This window comes from Micropterus salmoides, unplaced genomic scaffold (genome assembly GCF_014851395.1).
Source record: "Micropterus salmoides isolate LMB-PRFRI ecotype aquatic unplaced genomic scaffold, ASM1485139v1 Ms_hic_scaffold_12, whole genome shotgun sequence".
Taxonomy (NCBI): Eukaryota; Metazoa; Chordata; class Actinopteri; order Centrarchiformes; family Centrarchidae; genus Micropterus; species Micropterus salmoides.
The window spans coordinates 4034245-4052404 of NW_024040263.1; the positions used below are offsets into that span (position 1 = coordinate 4034245).

The window sequence follows — 18160 nt, forward strand, 5'->3', positions numbered from 1 at the left end:
TGAATAAACCCTTATCCCGGTTTGAAGAAACCTGAATATGCTATTTAGAGTAATTCAATAGAAACCGGGATACTCTGGCAAGGGAGAACCTGGTATCCAGGTTTCTGATAATTCTCTGCCATGTGAGCAGGTGCTTCCTCAACTCATGTTATGTAGTAGATTGTTAGTAAAATATAATCTGTACACTGAAATAACCATTAAAGTCTAATACCATAAATACAAAGGATAAACTGTATTTATTGTTGCTATCATCCCCGGTTCCCCGAGTAAAGGTATCCTTGGATAAGACGCTGAACCCCAAATTGTGTGAAAGTGTATGAATGTGTGTCTGATGGCAGAGGCACCTTAGCCTCTCTCCATCAGTGCGTGAAAGTGGTGAATGTGATGAATAATGGCTTTTAAACGTACAATCGAAGTTGGCAAAATTAATTTTCAGAATCTGGTACTGGCTTTCTGTATGCACATCTTTTGCATGTAAATCAACAATGAGAGTAATGTGGGACACGGACTTGTTAATGTGTGTTTAATTCCCGTTCTAAACAAATCTAGTCAAAAGGACTTATTATAGGTTTAGGATGGATGTCATCTGAGTGATATTACATGATTCCATGGGGTCGATGTCACACAAAGGGACAGGGCAAGTGTCAATCAGGAAGCTCCCCTGGAAAGTGCATGACAAAGCCAATGATATAGGATTGTGACTAGATTAATGATAAGGATATAAATATGTAATCAATTAGTAATGTTCCTAATTGTTATCAAATTATGTTTGTGAGCTAGTCAAGCAGCTAACAATACATTGCAGTGTTGAAAATGTGATTTAGTTTGATATTTTTCTAAAACAATTTGTAGGAGTCCCATTTTATCAAATATGATTGAGAATATGGGACAGCATGCTTTGGGTAAATTGGGTCATTTAAGTTCTTCAAATGGAGAATACATACATAGTTATTCAAGGTTCAAAGCAAAATGCTGGTGGACAAGCCAGGGTGAAGATCTCATTAAAACTTAGGGGAGGACAATTAATATATTTTCAACCAAACTCTAATTTAATGCTAATATATGCCATAATGAACAATGGGTTTTAATGTGGGCTACTGGAGGCTATAAAGTTAGCATAAGTTCACAGTAGCTAGCTAATGAAAGATGGCCCACCATCTTACCATGTAAGGTGGACAGGATCTCCTCCACATCCACTTTAAACACTCACCAACAGAAACTGGAAAGTCTCCAATTTTTTATATATATATAAACATCGTCTCAAATAGTGACTCACGATAATGACTGATGATGGGTCTCTCACCTGCAAGGACTTCCCCAATGTTAACTGAATGGAGAATTTGTTTTAAATTAATTTAAATTAATTAACATGGTTGATCCAAGTATTTTCCTGATATTGTCTTTATTTTAATTCTTCTGAATAAATATGAAGTTTTATATGAATTAATGACCTTTCTCTGAAAGCTTCATTTTCTTATTCAGCTTTCTGTCGATGAATAAATAATGGTGATTTAGGCTTTTTTTAAAGGCTAAACCAAGTGTCCCAGAATATCACATTTTTTTCTCTTCTTTTTCTTTGGCACAAAGAACACTAATAAGTGTGGCATGTTTTCTCTGGAAACCTACTTTTTTTTTTTTTTAACCTATTGTGTTAGTTAGATAGTGGAATAAGTCGCAGAAGTCGAAATTGCAAGAAAAAACGTCCCAGATTACTCGAATTCACTCTATTACATAATATTACTATTGAAGTTAACAATAACAGTCTATTTAAATACTCCAACTCCAATTTATTCTGTCTTCACCTCATTTGACATCAGGAAGAGATGCAGAAAGGGAGGTGACGTCTTTGGCAACGGCACAGGCATGCTAATGTATGTACCGATGTAGTCGATCGGAGTGGACAATCCTATCCAGAGTAAATTAAGCTTTTTAAAGATTTTATTATTACAGTTATATGTTAAAACTAAGTTGCTGTTTATCTTTATATCTTTAAGAGACCAATGCTCCAGACAGACTGCTTTAATTGCATTGTTCGATATCTGTTACTCAGGTCTTTTCTTGTTTCGGTCATTGAAACATCGTGGTGTGCGCAACATGCGAGAAGCTAAGAGAAGACACTCAAACCAGCAATTTAATTTTGATAAGCCGTCTGAGTTGTTGCCAAGTGGGAGTTGAAAGTCATGTTAATTAGCTTGTAGTTGGCTAGATAAAATCGCTAAAAATGTTAACGTCTTTCGCCTGTTCGTGCGTGCGAAACGGGAGGAAAGTCTCGGTCCCTGTAGCTAAGTTGTCCTTTTCAACGGTGAAGAACTCACCGAGGAGCCTGAATCTGACAGGGGTGCAGGATTTGTCACGACACCGGTCAGACAGGCTTCACCGACTGTCTGGCTGCTGCCAAATGGACTAACCTCCAGGTGTTTGTACCTGTCAGCCGCTTCCCATGGGGGTACGGGCCCCCTGCACTCCCCTTCAGTTCCAGCCGAGAGCGACGCACCAGACCTGGAAAACTTCGGCTCCCTTTCCGCCGACATGTCCTCCAGGAGGTCGTTCAGGAAAAACAGCCCAGACATCCAGGATCTGCGGTACCGAGAGGCGGACGATGAGGAGGAAGACCCGGTGAAACTTCGCAGGAGGCCCGGGAGGACAAACACACCGTACTGGTACTTCTTGCAATGCAAGAAGCTGATAAAAGAGAATAAGGTCAGTCCATTCTGTTCTGTCTGTCTTCTTGCGTCCCTCCCTTCCGTTTGAGTATAAACCATATTTGTCCTCTTACAGCTGCAGGAGGCTTTGGACATGTTCAGCAGAGACATGCTGCAGGGAGAGAGGCTGCAGCCGGAGGAGTGCAACTACACTGTCCTCATAGGAGGCTGTGGTCGAGCTGGACAACTCAAGAAGGCCTTCAGACTCTACAATGAAGTAAGGATATTTTAAAAAACAAAAACCTTTTATCATGCCTATATGTTTCCTTGGCATTTAAATTAAAAGTCAAAAGATCCAACGAGGGTTAAAATGAAGGGCAACTGGACTTGGTTGAAGATCTCAGATCTTAAAGTGATGTAAAACTTTAATGTGTAATAAATATTTGGAAAAAAAGTATGAAAATTTCAGAAATTCTCAAGCTAAAACGAATACAGTCTAATACAACAGCACTACAGAAAAACATACATTTTTATCAAGGTTATAAGGTTACAAAGTGCTGCCTCTAAACTGATCATAAAGTTGAATCATCACCCCACAAACTGTTTCAAAAAAGCTGACCATTATAACTTTCACTTAGGGCATGTGTGTTGCAGGTGGGGCTGCAACTAACGATTATTGTCATTATCAATTAATCTGCTGATTATTTCCACGATTAATCATTTAGTCTATAAAATGTCAAATATTGTGAAAAATACTCATCACAATTTTCCTGAGCCCAAAGTGACATCTTCAAATTGCTTCTCTTGTCCTGCCAACAGTCCAAAACCCAAAGACTCTTCATTTACTATCGTAACTGACAAAGAATAGCAGCAAATCCTTAAGAAGATAAAACCAGCAAAAATTTCGCGATGATGAAACTTCAAAAACATATCACATTTCAGTTGGTAATGTTATAATAATGTGAATTACGTGTATGTGTGTGTGTGTGTGTGTGTGTGTGTGTGTGTCTCACAGATGAAGAAGCGAGGTCTTGATGCTACAGATGCTACCTACACTGCGCTGTTCAATGCCTGCGCTGAGTCACCATCCAAACAAGCCGGTCTCCAGCAAGCGTTGAAGTTGGAGCAAGAACTCCGCCGCAAGAACTACCCCCTCAGCACCATCACATACCACGCCCTTCTCAAGACACACGCCATCACCAACCACCTTCAGGCCTGTATTCACACGCTGAAGGTACGACATCAGCCGACATTTGTAAGGGTGTAAAGGGTGGCCAGCTGAATTGTGTTAGATTTGTGTTTCTACTTGAGTTTCTGTATGTTTGTAGGAGATGCTGCAGAACGGCCATGCAGTAACCCACGAAACATTTCACTACCTGCTGATGGGCTGTTTGAAGGACAAAGAAACAGGATTCAGACTGGCTTTACAGGTAGATACATGAGTTAGAGGCACTTAACTATAGTGGTTAGGAATAGTTTTTGAGAGTAAAGGCCACTGAGATTTTTGGAAATGTGAGAGAAACATTCGGAAATCTCTGGTTATTAGTACGGCCTGAATGATGCTGGATTCGGGAATTTTAAAAATCGATAATGATTTAGCAGAGATTTTTAAAAAGGACTTAAAACTGGCAGATTTATTGGTTTAGCTCTAGTTGATGTGGTGTTAGATCATAACGTGATATTAGTCCACTTCTTCTTTTAATTTTCGCATAGCAGAAAAATTTATATAAAAATTGATCTTGTACACTGGCAACCAAGACACATTGAACCTAACTCTCACAGTGAACATACAAAGAACCTGGAATATTGTTGTTATGGCACAGTCAGTAGGCGCCTTACCTCTTTGGTATTTGTTTCAGATTTGGCGCCAGATGCTGAGGTCAGGGATTGTTCCAGACTCAAGGAACTATAACCTACTCTTGCGAACTGCTAGGGATTGTGGGATTGGCGACCCTGCCCTGGCCACCGGCATGCTCCTGAGGCCTGACGAGAAGTACGAAAGGGAACATGTGTCAGATATAAAGCCACAGTCTGGATGCAAGGATGTGATAGCCATTGACCTTCTGGAGAGGCAGTTGTTTGTCCAACCTGATCCACAAAGAGACAGTCAGCAGCACACCAGACACAGTGAGGAGGAGTCCTACAGCAGACAAGACTCAACCCATTTGGTACCAGTCAGACAGACTGTCTCGCTGCCTGTCGACTACAGTGATTCCTCAGCCCCTAACATACTGGACCTTTTTGAGGGTCAGAGGGGTGGTGTGGTCTCACTCGGAACTGTGGATGGAGCATCAGATAGGCTCGCCCTCATCGGAGGAGCTAAAGGTTTTCTGGAGAAGATGGCCGCTAACAGACTCACTCCAGACATCAGAACTCTGACCCTGCTGGCCGACACGATGGAGCCGAGCTATCAGTCTCTGCAGATGCTGCTGAAGGTCGCAAAGCAGCATAAAGTGAAGCTCGACGTCGCATTCTTTAACTCTGTGATTCGCAGATCAGCCAGAGCTGGTGACCTGGAGGGGGCAAAGGTACACACACACACGCACACACACACACACACACTCTGTCTCTCACTTAACTTTAGTAGTGTCTAGCAGATAGTGCTGGTTGAATGTGGCCAGGTCTCCACTACTAATCATTGTCCTCATTCCAAGTCTTTTGAATTGAATTTTAATGTATTTTTATATTGTCTTATGCAGTTTTCATGCTTTATGTAAAGCACATTGAATGGCCTTGTTGTTGAAATGTGCTACACAGATAAACCTGCCTTGCCTTATTAATCTGCTAAACTTTCTACAAACAGCTTTCCTTAGAATTATTTTCTATAGAAGAAATAGTCCCTGTGAGGCTGTTGACAATGTGTCTCTCTCAGCGAGGGAATTTTGAAAGACATGTTTTTGTTGATTTCTTTTATTTTGATGCTGTAAACATTTATCTGCACCATTATATGGCTCTGGATGTTAGTGAGAAAATGTTTTTGTTTTTTAGTAACTTGGGTGAAGCAACACTTCTAAGTGCGTGCGTATTTTTTAAGACACTTATTTCTCTTTCCAGGCTGTGTTGAGTGTGATGCGACAGCGTAATGTAAACATTGATGTACAGACTTTCGGAAGCCTCGCATTGGGCTGTGAGCAACAGAAAGACGGTCTGCAGCTGCTGAAGGACATGGAGGTAATGAAACACACATCATTAAACTCAGACCAGATATTAAATTCAACCTTGTATTTGTATTATTGAGGACAGAAAATCCTTTTAGATATATTAATGTAAACATATAAAAGATATGTAAAGTTTATCAAATGAAAGTGAAGTGATGAACAATAACGTTTGACAGTCAGGAAATACTCCTAATTTCATCAGTAATCATGTTAGGAGTATTAGAACTAGCAGAAGACCAGTATTTTGTAACTTGATAGTTCTTTCTTTCATCTTTACACATATTTTTCGCAGGAGGCGGGACTTAAGCCCAACGTCCAGGTGTTCTCTGCTCTAATTGGCCGAGCAACTCGAAGACTGGATTACGTGTACCTTAAAACATTGCTCAAAAGCATGAGCAGCATGGGAGTGTGGCCTAATGAGGTCATCATCAGACAGCTGGAGTTTGCTTCACAATATCCTCCCAACTATGACCAGGTAAGCCTACTAGTGCCTGAGCATGGCCCTCGATGAATATCTGTGTGGATGGGGAGGTATAGATGCTGATCACAGCCAAAGAAACTAAAGGCTCTGCTGTTTTCTTTATAGCAGAGTTACATAGTAAACAGATGCTGATGAGAGCTCTTTTTCTCATTTCCAAAACTGTATTGTTGCTATGACAGTTAAAAGGTCTAGATGTGTGTCAGGCTTTAACTGAGCTGATTGGTTCCATGCATCTCTTCATATGTGTCAAATATCAGTGGTAAGGTCTTTCCACTAAAATTGACAGTCTGCAGAGCTTTTTTGCATCATTCAGCCCAGTGTTTTCTCCCTAATAGACCCACAAACCCTAGACTTTCTGTAAATAAACAGATGCCTGGTCAGTGTTTAGGGTTACGTCTTCATTTGCAGATTAAATGGTTGACTGATTCCTATTTTTCATGTTATCCCTCTTCTCCTGGTCCCCTCTTTATTTTGCCCCTCGTCTTTCTTCCCTTCTATCAATCCTAGTACAAGTCCAGAAACAACTACCTGGTCCAAATTGATGGGTTCCGTGGTTACTACCAGCAGTGGCTGAGAGACATGCCTGCTCAGAGCGCTGAGGACGAGCAGGCGGAGCAGCAGGTGGGAACGGACACTGCAGGGCTGAAAACAGAAGCTGAAGATGGTCTGACAGAAACCCAAAGAAACCAGAGAGCAGCAGCAAGGAGATATAATTCTCGTAAAAATAACAAGATGAGCAGCGCTGCTCTGTAACAGCACTCCTGAAAACATTTCTGATTTCTTTCTTTGATCCTCTGTTTGTTTGTTTGCATTCAGCTGTGTAACTCTGGATGGACTATGGTTCAAAGTATTAGCTCATGGACCTTTTTGTCAGTTAATTTATTGCAAAAGCATGTTTTCTCTAAACATCAATGTTATTGTAATTGACTGTATATTGCAATTAAAATAAAATTTAAGCTTATGTTTTATTTTAAAATCACGATTATACTACCATTTTGTGAGTGAACAATGACCTTCACCTTTGCGTTTTGTTGTACTTGCAAGATGCCCATTGTCTTGTGGTCTTTATTTTAATTTTAATTTATGTAAAGTGCATTAAGTAATGACACTGGGCAATAAGGTATATCAGAACAGAAGAAATTAGTTGTTAGGTGTCTTTTCTAAAGAAGCTCTTTAGAAAGAAAATCTGGGTGTTTTATTTCGTAATTAAAGGAGAGGCTTGAAAATAAGCCTTAGTTTTTAATGAATAAATTGTATAGAATGACAGAGGATGGTGCAGTGGTGCAGTGGTTAGCACTGTCGCCTCACAGCAAGAAGGTCTTGTCATCTTCAAGACTTTCCTCAACATCGTCATCATCACTGAGGTACACATCACAAATGTCTAGCACAAGGGAAAGGGAAAAGGCGATAATCAACTCACATGTATAACATTACCTGGTTATTGAATGAGTGAGTCACACATCAAACTCTTCTTGTTCCTCACACAGAGTTTACAGGCTTGGCTGGTTTGTTAGGATTTTGTGTGGCCCTGCGATGGATTGGCGACATGTCCAAGGTGTACCCCGCCTTTCACCCAATGATTGGCTCCAGCACCCCGCGACCCTGTACGCAGGATAAGCGGTTGACGATGGATGGATGGATGGAGAATGACATGGACTGAAGAGCTCATTTGCGGTTTGAAAAGTTGAAAATAACCATTTACCTACAGAGGATGGCATCAATATAATAATAGAGAACAATTAAAACTTTGTGTTTGATAGGCAAGCATCCATCTGGATGATTTGATTATTGTGAAATAGAGGAACATGTTATATGTACAATCAAATTTTGTGGTCCAAAGTGCTCCAGTCACTCAAGGACACTCGGTGGATAAATAGTATTTCATTTTATATTTTTATTTATTTATATGGGGTAACGAACACTGCGCCACCCTCGAGCACAGTAGTTGTCATTAAAGGGGCAAATTAAAAGGAAGAAGACGGTATTAAAAAAGCCAATTAATTATTAATTATTGATTTATTCATGAATCTTTTTTGCCTTTCTGTATTCATCCCACGTCGCCACACTGTAGTTCAGTAGCTGTCGGTAACACACCAACCGGCAATAAAGCCGACAAAGAAGAAGAAACGTCACATCCGGTCCGGTGACAACGCCGAGCGCCAAAATCAACTTATTTATTTTGATACAACAGGTAAGATAACTGTTTGTGACATAACTAAAACGGTTATTTAAGCGTATTTATATCGGTTTACGTTACTGTTGTTTTGCAGCAAAGAAGAGAAGCTTTAACGCTTTGGGTGCATTTTTGCGAACTGATTTTAACTTTCTGTTTCCTGCCTTGGGGAAAGTAACTTTCGCTAGCTAACGTTAGCTTGTTAAAACTAAGAAAACAATCATGTATTTTGTTAGTGGGAACGTCAACGCTACAGAATCACGCAGCCGTTTTCTCATACAGATGATATGTAACTGTAAATGTTGTTGACTTGAACCCGGGTCTCCCAAAATCCTAACAAACCAGCCAAGCCTGTAAACTCTCAGTGAGGAACAAGAAGAGTTTGATGTGTGACTCACTCATTCAATAACCAGGTAATGTTACACATGTAAGTTGATTACTGCCTTTTCCCTTTCCCTTGTACTAGACATTTGTGATGTGTACAACGGTGGGCGCTGGAGAAATAATCATCCTCAGTGATGATGATGATGTTGAGGAATGCCTTGAAGATGACATATCCTGCAGTGAACCCTCAGTTCTCATCGTGGATGTGGAGGACAAAGACGTGAAGAATATTGGTGACAACTGAGTTTCCCTTCACCACCAGCCTGTTTGTGATGTAGGTAGGTTGTTATAGTCATCAGCTGGTCTTCCTCTGTGTTTCAGACTGTGCTTTATCTCCCACTGCACTGGATGAAGACCTGGTTGTTACCTTCTCCCGCCGTGCTGAGGTGCTGCCTCACGCTCGCTATGACTGTCCCATATATCCTTTCACGTGAGTAAATTGCACACTCACTCAAATCAAAGCTGTCCCTCCGTTACAGATAATCACACTGCTTCTCTTCTGTCCCGCTCAGGGCTACAGACTGTGTCGTCGACACTCATGTGGCCAGTAACCAACTCATGTGTGATCAGTGCTTCTGCTACATCTGCGACAAGCTGGCGTCAACAGTATGTGTTGATTTAGTCTGACTCACTGTTGAGAGTAGTGCACAGCACAAACGCATCAAAACTCATCTAATCTACACAATGTTCAGCTTTCATGCGTAATGTTTGAACTCTTCAAAATGTGCACCATCAGTTCAAGCCACCATAGGACACGGAAGCATTTTGACATTTACATTGCTTTTGTTGATGGTTGTCTTTAAAGTTAAGAGGAGAAATGTCACTGAATGGCTTGAAGCAGCACTGTTATAACATTAAAACAGAAACACCTTTACAATACAACACAAGCTGCTTTGTCCCTTCAGTTACAGAGATCTGATAAATCATGTTGCAAAATACAGAATAGTGTCTCTATCATCACGAGAGTTATCCTGTGCTTCCGAGCCATTTCTCATGTATTATTTTATTAGTTTTTCTGTAATTGTATTTTTAACAAGAAACTGTGAACATGCATCTGATCGAACTTCATTTATTGGATGATTTATTCAGAGTGACCTTAAATTTAACAAAAAACCTTCAGCAGCAGCAGTGCTCTGGACAAAAAGAACACATTTGTTGATAGATAAAGATAATTTAAAACTTTGCCTTAGTTTTTTTGTGTGTGTGTACAGTGTTCACTGTGGTGTAAGAGCAGTGTGTGTCACTGCAACAGCCACAAGAGGAGTGAGTTCTGGAGCAACCTCAGAAACATCCAGCTGTTGGGAGAACTGAACAGTTTCAACCTCACTCTGTCTGAAATAGATGATCACCTCCGACATGCAGGTACTCACTGAGCCACTTGTTGCAAGACTGTTAATTACATGTCATTTCACTGCCACTGAGTTGGTGTTCCTCTTGTCTAGAGACAATGCTGCACAGCTTCAGACAAGGTCTCTCTACAGAGTTTTTTTCCTTCCTGAGGGGAAAGATTACTCAGGAAGACGGTCCGAGTCAAACGAACCAGCGAGTCCTCGTCTACGAGTGAGTGACGGAACTGAGCTGTCCATAATGTTGAAAGAAAACTGTTCAGATGATCTCATACCATTTACATATCGGATGGTTTGTTTAATACCTGAAATAGGGATTGAAAAGCTGATAGCTTGCATTTTGAGATAATCAGCATAGGCCAACATATAATTCTAAATGAAAGTCTATCTAATCAAAAAAACATTACTGGATGGTGTTAAATATAAATTTTTATACTGTCCTCTAAATATTGGCATAGGCCATTGAAAAACATGATCAGTTGACCACTGAGTGAAAGTCGTTTCATCGATTCATCTTCATCCATTAACATCTTTACCAAATGCCCATCCAGTTGTTGTGAGATTCGCCATGTAGAAAAATGTTACGTCCACATACTTTTGGCCATACGGCGTATTTTAATTTGGACCAAAGCGATGAACTGGCAGAGTAATCCTACCATAGATTATGGTTAAAAATACACCACCAAGTAACGAGATGGAATGGAAGGAACATGAACAGTGGCAAGTACCAACTTTAAATTGTGCCACATTCCCAGCACTTACATTTGTAACAAATTTTTAAAAGTGACATTTTTAGATTTAAACGTTCTGTTTTTGCAGTTACACACCTGTGTACAAGTTTGTGTCATCGTTCCTGGACGAAGCGGACAAACAGGGCGGCAGAGCTGCTGCCATCATGAGACTGGGAGCCGCTAAGGAGATTGTTAAACATTTTCAAATCTCGGGGTACATGCACGCGCGCACACACACAGAGTTGTTATTCCTGTTCTAGATTTAAGGTTATCTTCAGTTTTATTTTATTTTTTTAATAAATGTAATGTAAGGTATTAATGTTCTTCATTTGATATTGTTCTTTACAGCAACTGCTCCTTACTCTCTCCCATGGCTAGTGTTGAGCAGGCTAAAGTGGCATTAATGCAGAGGTACACAGGAACACACACAGAAACAGAAGCCATCTTGTGTCCTGTCTATAACTAAGGTGTGTGTGTGTGTGTGTGTGTGTGTGTGTGTGTGTGTCCAGGGTAATAACGTCCTTGCAGACACAGATGGTGTTAGCTGGTTTTACGCTAGAGTTCACCCACAAACTTCAGGATTTTTACAAGACATACATTTCCCCTGCTGCCCTGAAGGGCACGAGAGACAGGTATGTGTGTGGTTTTTTTTTTTTTTTCTTTTCACCCTTTTTATTATCCCCAAAGTTCCACATTAAAGTCTTTTTGTGTATTTTTTTTATAACTTCATGTGCGTGTTTGCGCTTCAGCCTGTGTGTTCGTCCTTGGGATGATGTCCTGCTAGTGTCTGTGCTGAAGGGGCAGAACGTGTCGGGTGTCCGCAAAGACAAAGGCAAGAAAGATGTCCTGATTGAACACATTACTGTAGTTCGATTGCGAACAGAAGAACTACAGCGACAGCAGAGGTACAAAACGGATATACATGCACACTTACAGACACACACATACTTACCTTTTACAACTGCAAATAAAACCAGGCCTGGCTGTGTTTTTACTGTCTGCAGGTACAGAGAATTGTGTCGCTACCTGCGAGTCGTCCAGACTTATGGTTCCGGACCGTGAGTTGTTTTTGTTTTTTTTGGGTCAAATAACCACAAATGCTTCAAATCAGTACTAAGTATGAAAATGCTAGTGTGGAGAGAAGTGAGATTTTAAAATTGTTAGTGTTATTTAAGATCAATAAGGTTCCCAAAGCCAGAGTATGTGTTTATAGACTGAATGTGTTCACAACATGAAGTTTCCTTGTTCTAATTCTGGTTAAAGTTTTCTCAACTATCGCCTGTTTTATAATGTAGTAGTCTGATCTTTCCCCCAAACAACGTTCATTAAGTATTGAACATTCAACATGGTGAGATCAATGATCTAAAAATTACATTTATCAGCAAACCTGCTAATTTGAATAAGAGACTTTTATTCTCTTTCAGATGAGTCAAACTTTGAAGTGACTTTTCACTTAGCAAATAAATGTTGTGTGTATATAAACAAATCCGACTTTCAAAAAGTTTTACAAAACTTGAATATGTGCTGCTAAAACACATTTTAAAATGACTTTGATTGTAGATACAAAACAAAGCACATGAATATTCACACCCTTGTTTAAAAAAATAATCATTTCAACTATAACATTTCAAAATAAAATCTCATACATAGAGTTATGTATTATTTAGACATGATTGCTGTCATCAGGTTAGTGACTTGCTGCATTTAATGTGTTTCTCCAGTAGCCTCCAGCAGGTACAAGACCTCATCCCATTCTTCAAGTGCATGGAAGGGGACTTGATGGCTGCTCTGCACAGTTTGTTCCCCTTAGTGAATGCCCCCGCCTCCCGCTTCACTCCACGTCTCTTCCTCTTTTATTTACGCATCTTTAACACAGGAACAGCGCCAAAGCTGACTGTCAGTCACACACCCGCACAGCTCTGCTATCCTGATGCAGTTTGGGAGCCAATTAAAGGTCAGGCTTGGATAAATAATAGGTTTTTACTCATAACACAAAAAAAAGGAAAAAAAAGAAAAGTGGAACTTCCTCCCCTTTCTAGATGCTGTGCCACTGACGCGTACTGCGCTGGTGAGGTATGCTCTCGGTGTTCAAAAAAGCTGCTCTGATGTCTTCAATGATGTGAGTCTACTGTTCATTTTGCTTTTTAGAAATCAAATTGTGAGTCATTGATAGTCATAAGTCTAATTAGTGTTGAGACTTGATGCAACTTTTGTGAAGTGTCTTATGTACCATCCTGGCATCTAGAACCAGTGGGTGTTCCAGGACGTCCCCAGCAAAAAATTCTCTATAATTCCATTCAGAAGTAACACAGGGACAGAACATGTGACTATTTTGGTCATGGGTTTCATACTCTTTCTGTAATGAAACATCTAAAAGCAAAAATCCTAACAGATGGTTATATGTGCTCTATAAATAAAGTTGGCCTTGTTGAGCATGTTCCAGTGTGTGACTGTACATCTGATACCTTTCTGATCCAGTCTGAGTGTTGGACCCAATTACTCACTATCGTCAACACACCTTGTGGGTCACTCACCGCTCTTCCAGCACCGAGCCCGCAGTTTCTACAAGTATGTATTTCTTGATTACTAACTCTTATTTTTATAATTTCATTTTTAGTGGCAGTGTTTTCATTATGTATTTTCTGTCTTTCATGGACTGCAGGAAGCGAAGGATGTTGTGAATTCGATACTGCTCGACAAGCTTGGGTTAAACATACAGATCCCACGATTCTTTCAGGAGGTGAGTGTGTTATGGTTGCGTACTCTCAAACCCATAGAGGTTCCAAGTGAGTAGGGAAATAAACTGTTAATATATGTCCACAGGTGTACCCAGATCAAGCAATGTTGCTGTTGGTAACAGGGGCTTTAGGTTTGAGAATCCTTAATGCTGCTCTGAGTCCAGCCATCCCTGTGCTCAATACATTTAAGGTAATCTCCTGTTCATGTCATGTTTGTAGACAATTACTCCAAATCACTGTTTCCATGTTCCTTATCACCTCCTATATTTCTGAGGTTGTCGTAGCAATAGTGATGATGACGACATCTCGTGATAGAAGAAATATTTTACTGAACTTTTTGAACATGTCTGGAGGAGCCATGAAGCTGAAATGAGGCTCTTAAAAGGTCTTATCTAATAACATTTCTGTCTCTTAGGGTAATGAGTGGGCTCTCGAATGGCTGTGGGAAAGTTTGTCCTCCAGCAAAGAACGCCTCAACTCCTTCTTACTTGAGATCGTACAGGAGCTGGAAAACACAACAGGTGTGTGGGCAGCATGAGATCCAGCAACAGGAACAAAACTAGACCTAACATGTTATTTGCATTCTTTGGTGGCCTCCAGTGGCAACATGTTGGAACTGCACCAACGTGCAATACCACTACTCCTTTACCTCAGTATGCTTCTAATGACCTCGTTGTCAGTTCTGTGACCCTCAGTACATAAGCAGAATCCAACAATTGTCTGGTACTCTCAGTAGCTTGTGTAGGAGGGAAGACCCTTCAGTTTTGTAACGCCGCTGTGCAACCAAGAGAGCGCTGAGTGTCTTGTAGTTCCAACGAACCCAACAACGATACATCTTCTCTCTATCTGATTGTGTCTTATCGTTTCAGGTGTCTCATTCTCCCAATTAAATCAGATCCATAATTTAAGCCTATTAACTTAATCTATCAAGTAGCTTGTTAAATTCAAGGTGTATCAGGTTACGCAGACTTCAGTTGTTGTTGTTGTTGTTGTTTAAATGTGTCCGATACATATTTAATCAAATCTGTGTATCGGACCCAACTCTGTATCAGCAGATATTTAAAGGACTCTAATTGGGATTATAGCCAAAAACCACTCATTCAGAACATCCCTACTATGAAGCTCGGTTTTGAATGGCCTGTTCATGTCACATTATTACATCGCATTATATTAATCATCGATTTAATCTACCAATTATGTTCTCGATCAGTCGATTAATTATTAAAAATGTTCATCACAGTCTCCATGGGTCCAAGATGATGTCTTCATATATCTTGTTTTATCTGATCAAAAGTCCAAAACTCAAAGATATTCCGTTTGTAATTATGGAAGACAAACAAAACCAGCAGTATTCACATAAGGAACTAGAACAGGGCCTGTAGCCGGTGAATTCTTGGTATTTTTGCTCTATTAAATAACTTTAGTGATTAATAATCAAAATAGTTGACAGATTAATTTTGTCGATCAAATAATTGTTTCAGCTTACTTCTTGTAAATAGCGTTCACATGAACTGACATATACTAATTCAGAAGTGCCTGAAAACCAAACAAATATGTAATTAAACCCAAATAAAATGGATGTGGTATGACATTTTGAATTCACTGCATTTTAATCCTTAAAAATGACCAACAGTAATCATGCAACAGTCATTATGAGATGGCAAGTTGTTAACAGGAATCTTCATAGTAGTCATGATGTGAACACCATGTGTTTGACATGAATCTGTCCAAGCAGAGAGTGTGTCTCAAAGTGTGTTTGCCATTCTCTTCATAAGTCGCCCCTCTCGATGACGGCAGGCGTGTTGCTTTGCTCCTGCGGTGCCCCTTCAAAACACCTACAAACACTTGGCATATTGAGACCTTTCTATAAGCTTATTAAATACATTTCTTATAATGAAACTATTCGCACAGCCTTTTTATTTGTCTTAAAATCTGCATTTATTACAAAGCTTGTGGTAATCATCGTCGTCATGTTTTTATCTGCCCGTACTGCAACTGACTTGCTGCCCTCTGTAGTCAGCAGAGATCTGTGTAACATCAGCTCTGCGCTCGTGGTGTCCATGTGCGTCCTCATGCATGTTCATAAAATACGAGATACAAATAAAAAGACGCATCAAAACGTCTCTCTACAGTACCACTAGGGGCCATTGTGTCTGTGAATGAAGATGAAACGACTGATGGAACAGAAATTGTCTGCCTTGAGGTACAACACCGCCACAAAACATAGAATGTCTTTGTTTCTGTGTTTGTCAGATGAGGATTCTTTGTTACCCTTTCTTCTTGCCATTGTACCCTCTCTGCCTTCTTCAACAGAGACCTGGGACCAGTGAGTTGTATTTAATTCATAACTTGCTGCAAAAAAAAAGCACCACAACCATTTGAGCTTGAAAAGTTCATACTAGAGTTTCTCTTTTCCTTTTTTGTACTGGATTGTAAACGTTCGTGGCTGTAATCTGTTGTCTTGTTTTCCATGACCTCTCCTGATGTGGTGGTGATCAGCACCTACTGTAAGTTTCTATGTCACATATGGTGATCCGTCACGATGTGTGAATGTGGTGGTGTTGATTTAACCCTCTTGTTTTCCTAATGTAGGCAGTCCAGTGGCAGTTAAACTGTACTCCTCCCAAGTGAAGGCCCCGTCGCAGTGTCAGCTGTAAGTCCCACAACTCTCATTGGCTGATCCTTCCTCTGGAGGGGGGGAGGGAGGGAGAGAGAACTTTTTTTAATGCAAAGTCTAAATGAAGGTACCTTTTTGGAGATTTAACTTAGTATTTATCACTAAAGCACACCTGAGGCCTTCCAAATGTGTCCAGTACTTTGCCGTCCTCATAAAACACTAAACTTGCATTGTTTACATCTAATAACAGTTGTCCTCTTTCCTGCCTTTTGCTCAATTTCTTGGCCCATTACCAAAACCAGCCAGCTATCAGTGGAATAGCTTTAATCCGAGGAATGTCTGACATGCTAAGCATTACTCCACACAGCATTAGCTGTGGAAACCTCCACAGGGTACCTTAACGCTGTTGTGCACGAGTCATTTTTCACAGCATGAGCACAGATTTATTTATTTTTTGTCTCGAGTGATACCAATTCTAAAATCAAATTTAATGATGATGGGTGATATGGAGCATTGATCCCATTCCTTTTTTATTTTCAATTTAATATCTGTATTCCCCTGTATGGGAGTGATTGCGATCATTCTTCTATGTGTTAGGTAATAAAGCTGAAACCTTCAGAACTCTGTGGAGTTTTACATATACCAACATTGTTCATAGAACGTACAATTAAATGATATGTTTATGGACATTATAAGATTTTCACTGTACAGTAACTGATCTCAAATATCATGGTTTCATGTTGTTGTTGTTATTATTATCAGTTACAATGACCTTTTAAAGGAATGAAAACAGAAGGTTTTTTGGGGTGATAGAACAAACACTTAACACTTCATTATAATTCACAAACTGACAAAACTTGAAACCTTTTTTTTTTTTTTTTTTTTTTAAATGGAAGTATGTCTTTTTTCCAATACCGTATAGCTGTCAGTTTTCATACTAATGGTATACTGTAAAACCCTTTTTATATACAGCCTATGGTGAAACCCAGTTCGAACGCCACACTTTTGTAAAGACGACTAAGATATTGTATTTAAAGTTGGTCACATCTGGCCTGAACCTGATTTGTTTAATAAGTACAGTCTCTGTGCTGATTTGATCCATCATATTCCATCAGTGCATCACAAATGTGAGAATAATTATGCCAACTAATTGATGAATTGGTTAATTCATGTCAGCGCTGGTACTAATAAATAGCTTGAAATAGTCATTTAAAAAATAAATTTTTTTTCTTCCTTCAGGCCTGATCCTCTCTTGCATTGTTAGCTCCATTTGCACATAAAACCAAACTGTAAGTGTTACTTAATTCATCTGAAACATTTAATATGAAGCCTCTTGTTAAACAACAGCTTAATGAATTAGATTTTTATTTTTGTACTCTGATGGTTGTAGCTGGGCCTGACTTCGTGCTGATGTTCCTGGCAAACTCTCTCCTAGACTGGGTCCAGTAGTCTACAGTGAAGAACTGGATGAGCGACAGATGAACGTGTGTTGGACAGCGGTTCATACATATACAGAAGTCAATTTACCTGGACCGACCAGGTGTCAATAGACGGATGAAGAGACTTTAAACACATCCTCATTGTTATACAGCACAATAACATTGTAGAGACACTTAATGTTGCTACATTCCTTAATGACTTGATCAGTGTTTGCTTAGTATGCTGATGGTCTAAACTGGAAACAAGTTTATTTCTGCACTGTGTGGGTTTTTGTTTTATTTTTATTAAGCTGTGTTTATGTTAATCACTGTATGGACAATACCTCTGGATATCTCACGTATTTTAAACGAAATTATGTGCTGGTAAATAAATGTGAACATTGACAGGGAAAAAAAGGAAAATAAAGAGTTTGTTGCTCAGGATCACTGAATTATTAAATAATTTAGAATC

At 39.7% G+C, this 18160-nt stretch overlaps 2 protein-coding genes across 2 annotated transcripts; both read left to right on the forward strand.

The window, feature by feature from the left end:
- The first annotated feature begins 1926 nt into the window (after positions 1–1926).
- Positions 1927–7257, forward strand: ptcd1 (pentatricopeptide repeat domain 1). Its single transcript, XM_038712922.1, is given in 9 exon segments — positions 1927–2372; positions 2375–2700; positions 2779–2919; positions 3658–3876; positions 3971–4072; positions 4502–5170; positions 5697–5813; positions 6093–6275; positions 6789–7257. Coding segments are annotated over 9 exon segments (2154 nt in total). The 5' UTR covers positions 1927–2221; the 3' UTR covers positions 7035–7257.
- A 1150-nt stretch (positions 7258–8407) lies between these two features.
- Positions 8408–18132, forward strand: zgc:112980 (uncharacterized protein LOC503706 homolog). The gene is made up of 22 exons (XM_038712925.1): positions 8408–8472; positions 8921–9071; positions 9160–9268; positions 9351–9444; positions 10050–10200; positions 10281–10398; positions 11004–11129; positions 11264–11326; positions 11425–11547; positions 11665–11820; positions 11920–11973; positions 12637–12869; positions 12955–13034; positions 13394–13483; positions 13578–13655; positions 13739–13843; positions 14069–14174; positions 15907–15979; positions 16153–16160; positions 16246–16306; positions 17510–17559; positions 17661–18132. Exons 2-21 carry the CDS (start codon positions 8930–8932, stop codon positions 17532–17534), a joined length of 1995 nt encoding a protein of 664 aa, XP_038568853.1. The 5' UTR covers positions 8408–8472; positions 8921–8929; the 3' UTR covers positions 17535–17559; positions 17661–18132.
- Positions 18133–18160: the final 28 nt, after the last annotated feature.

Coding starts and splice junctions, on each gene's coding strand:
- zgc:112980 (XM_038712925.1), top strand. CDS start 8,930: ATGTGTACAACGGTGGGCGCTGGAGAAATAATCATCCTCAGTGATGAT. Junction 9,269..9,350: donor TGTCCCATATATCCTTTCAC/GTGAGTAAATTG, acceptor TGTCCCGCTCAG/GGCTACAGACTGTGTCGTCG. Junction 11,974..12,636: donor CAGACTTATGGTTCCGGACC/GTGAGTTGTTTT, acceptor GTGTTTCTCCAG/TAGCCTCCAGCAGGTACAAG.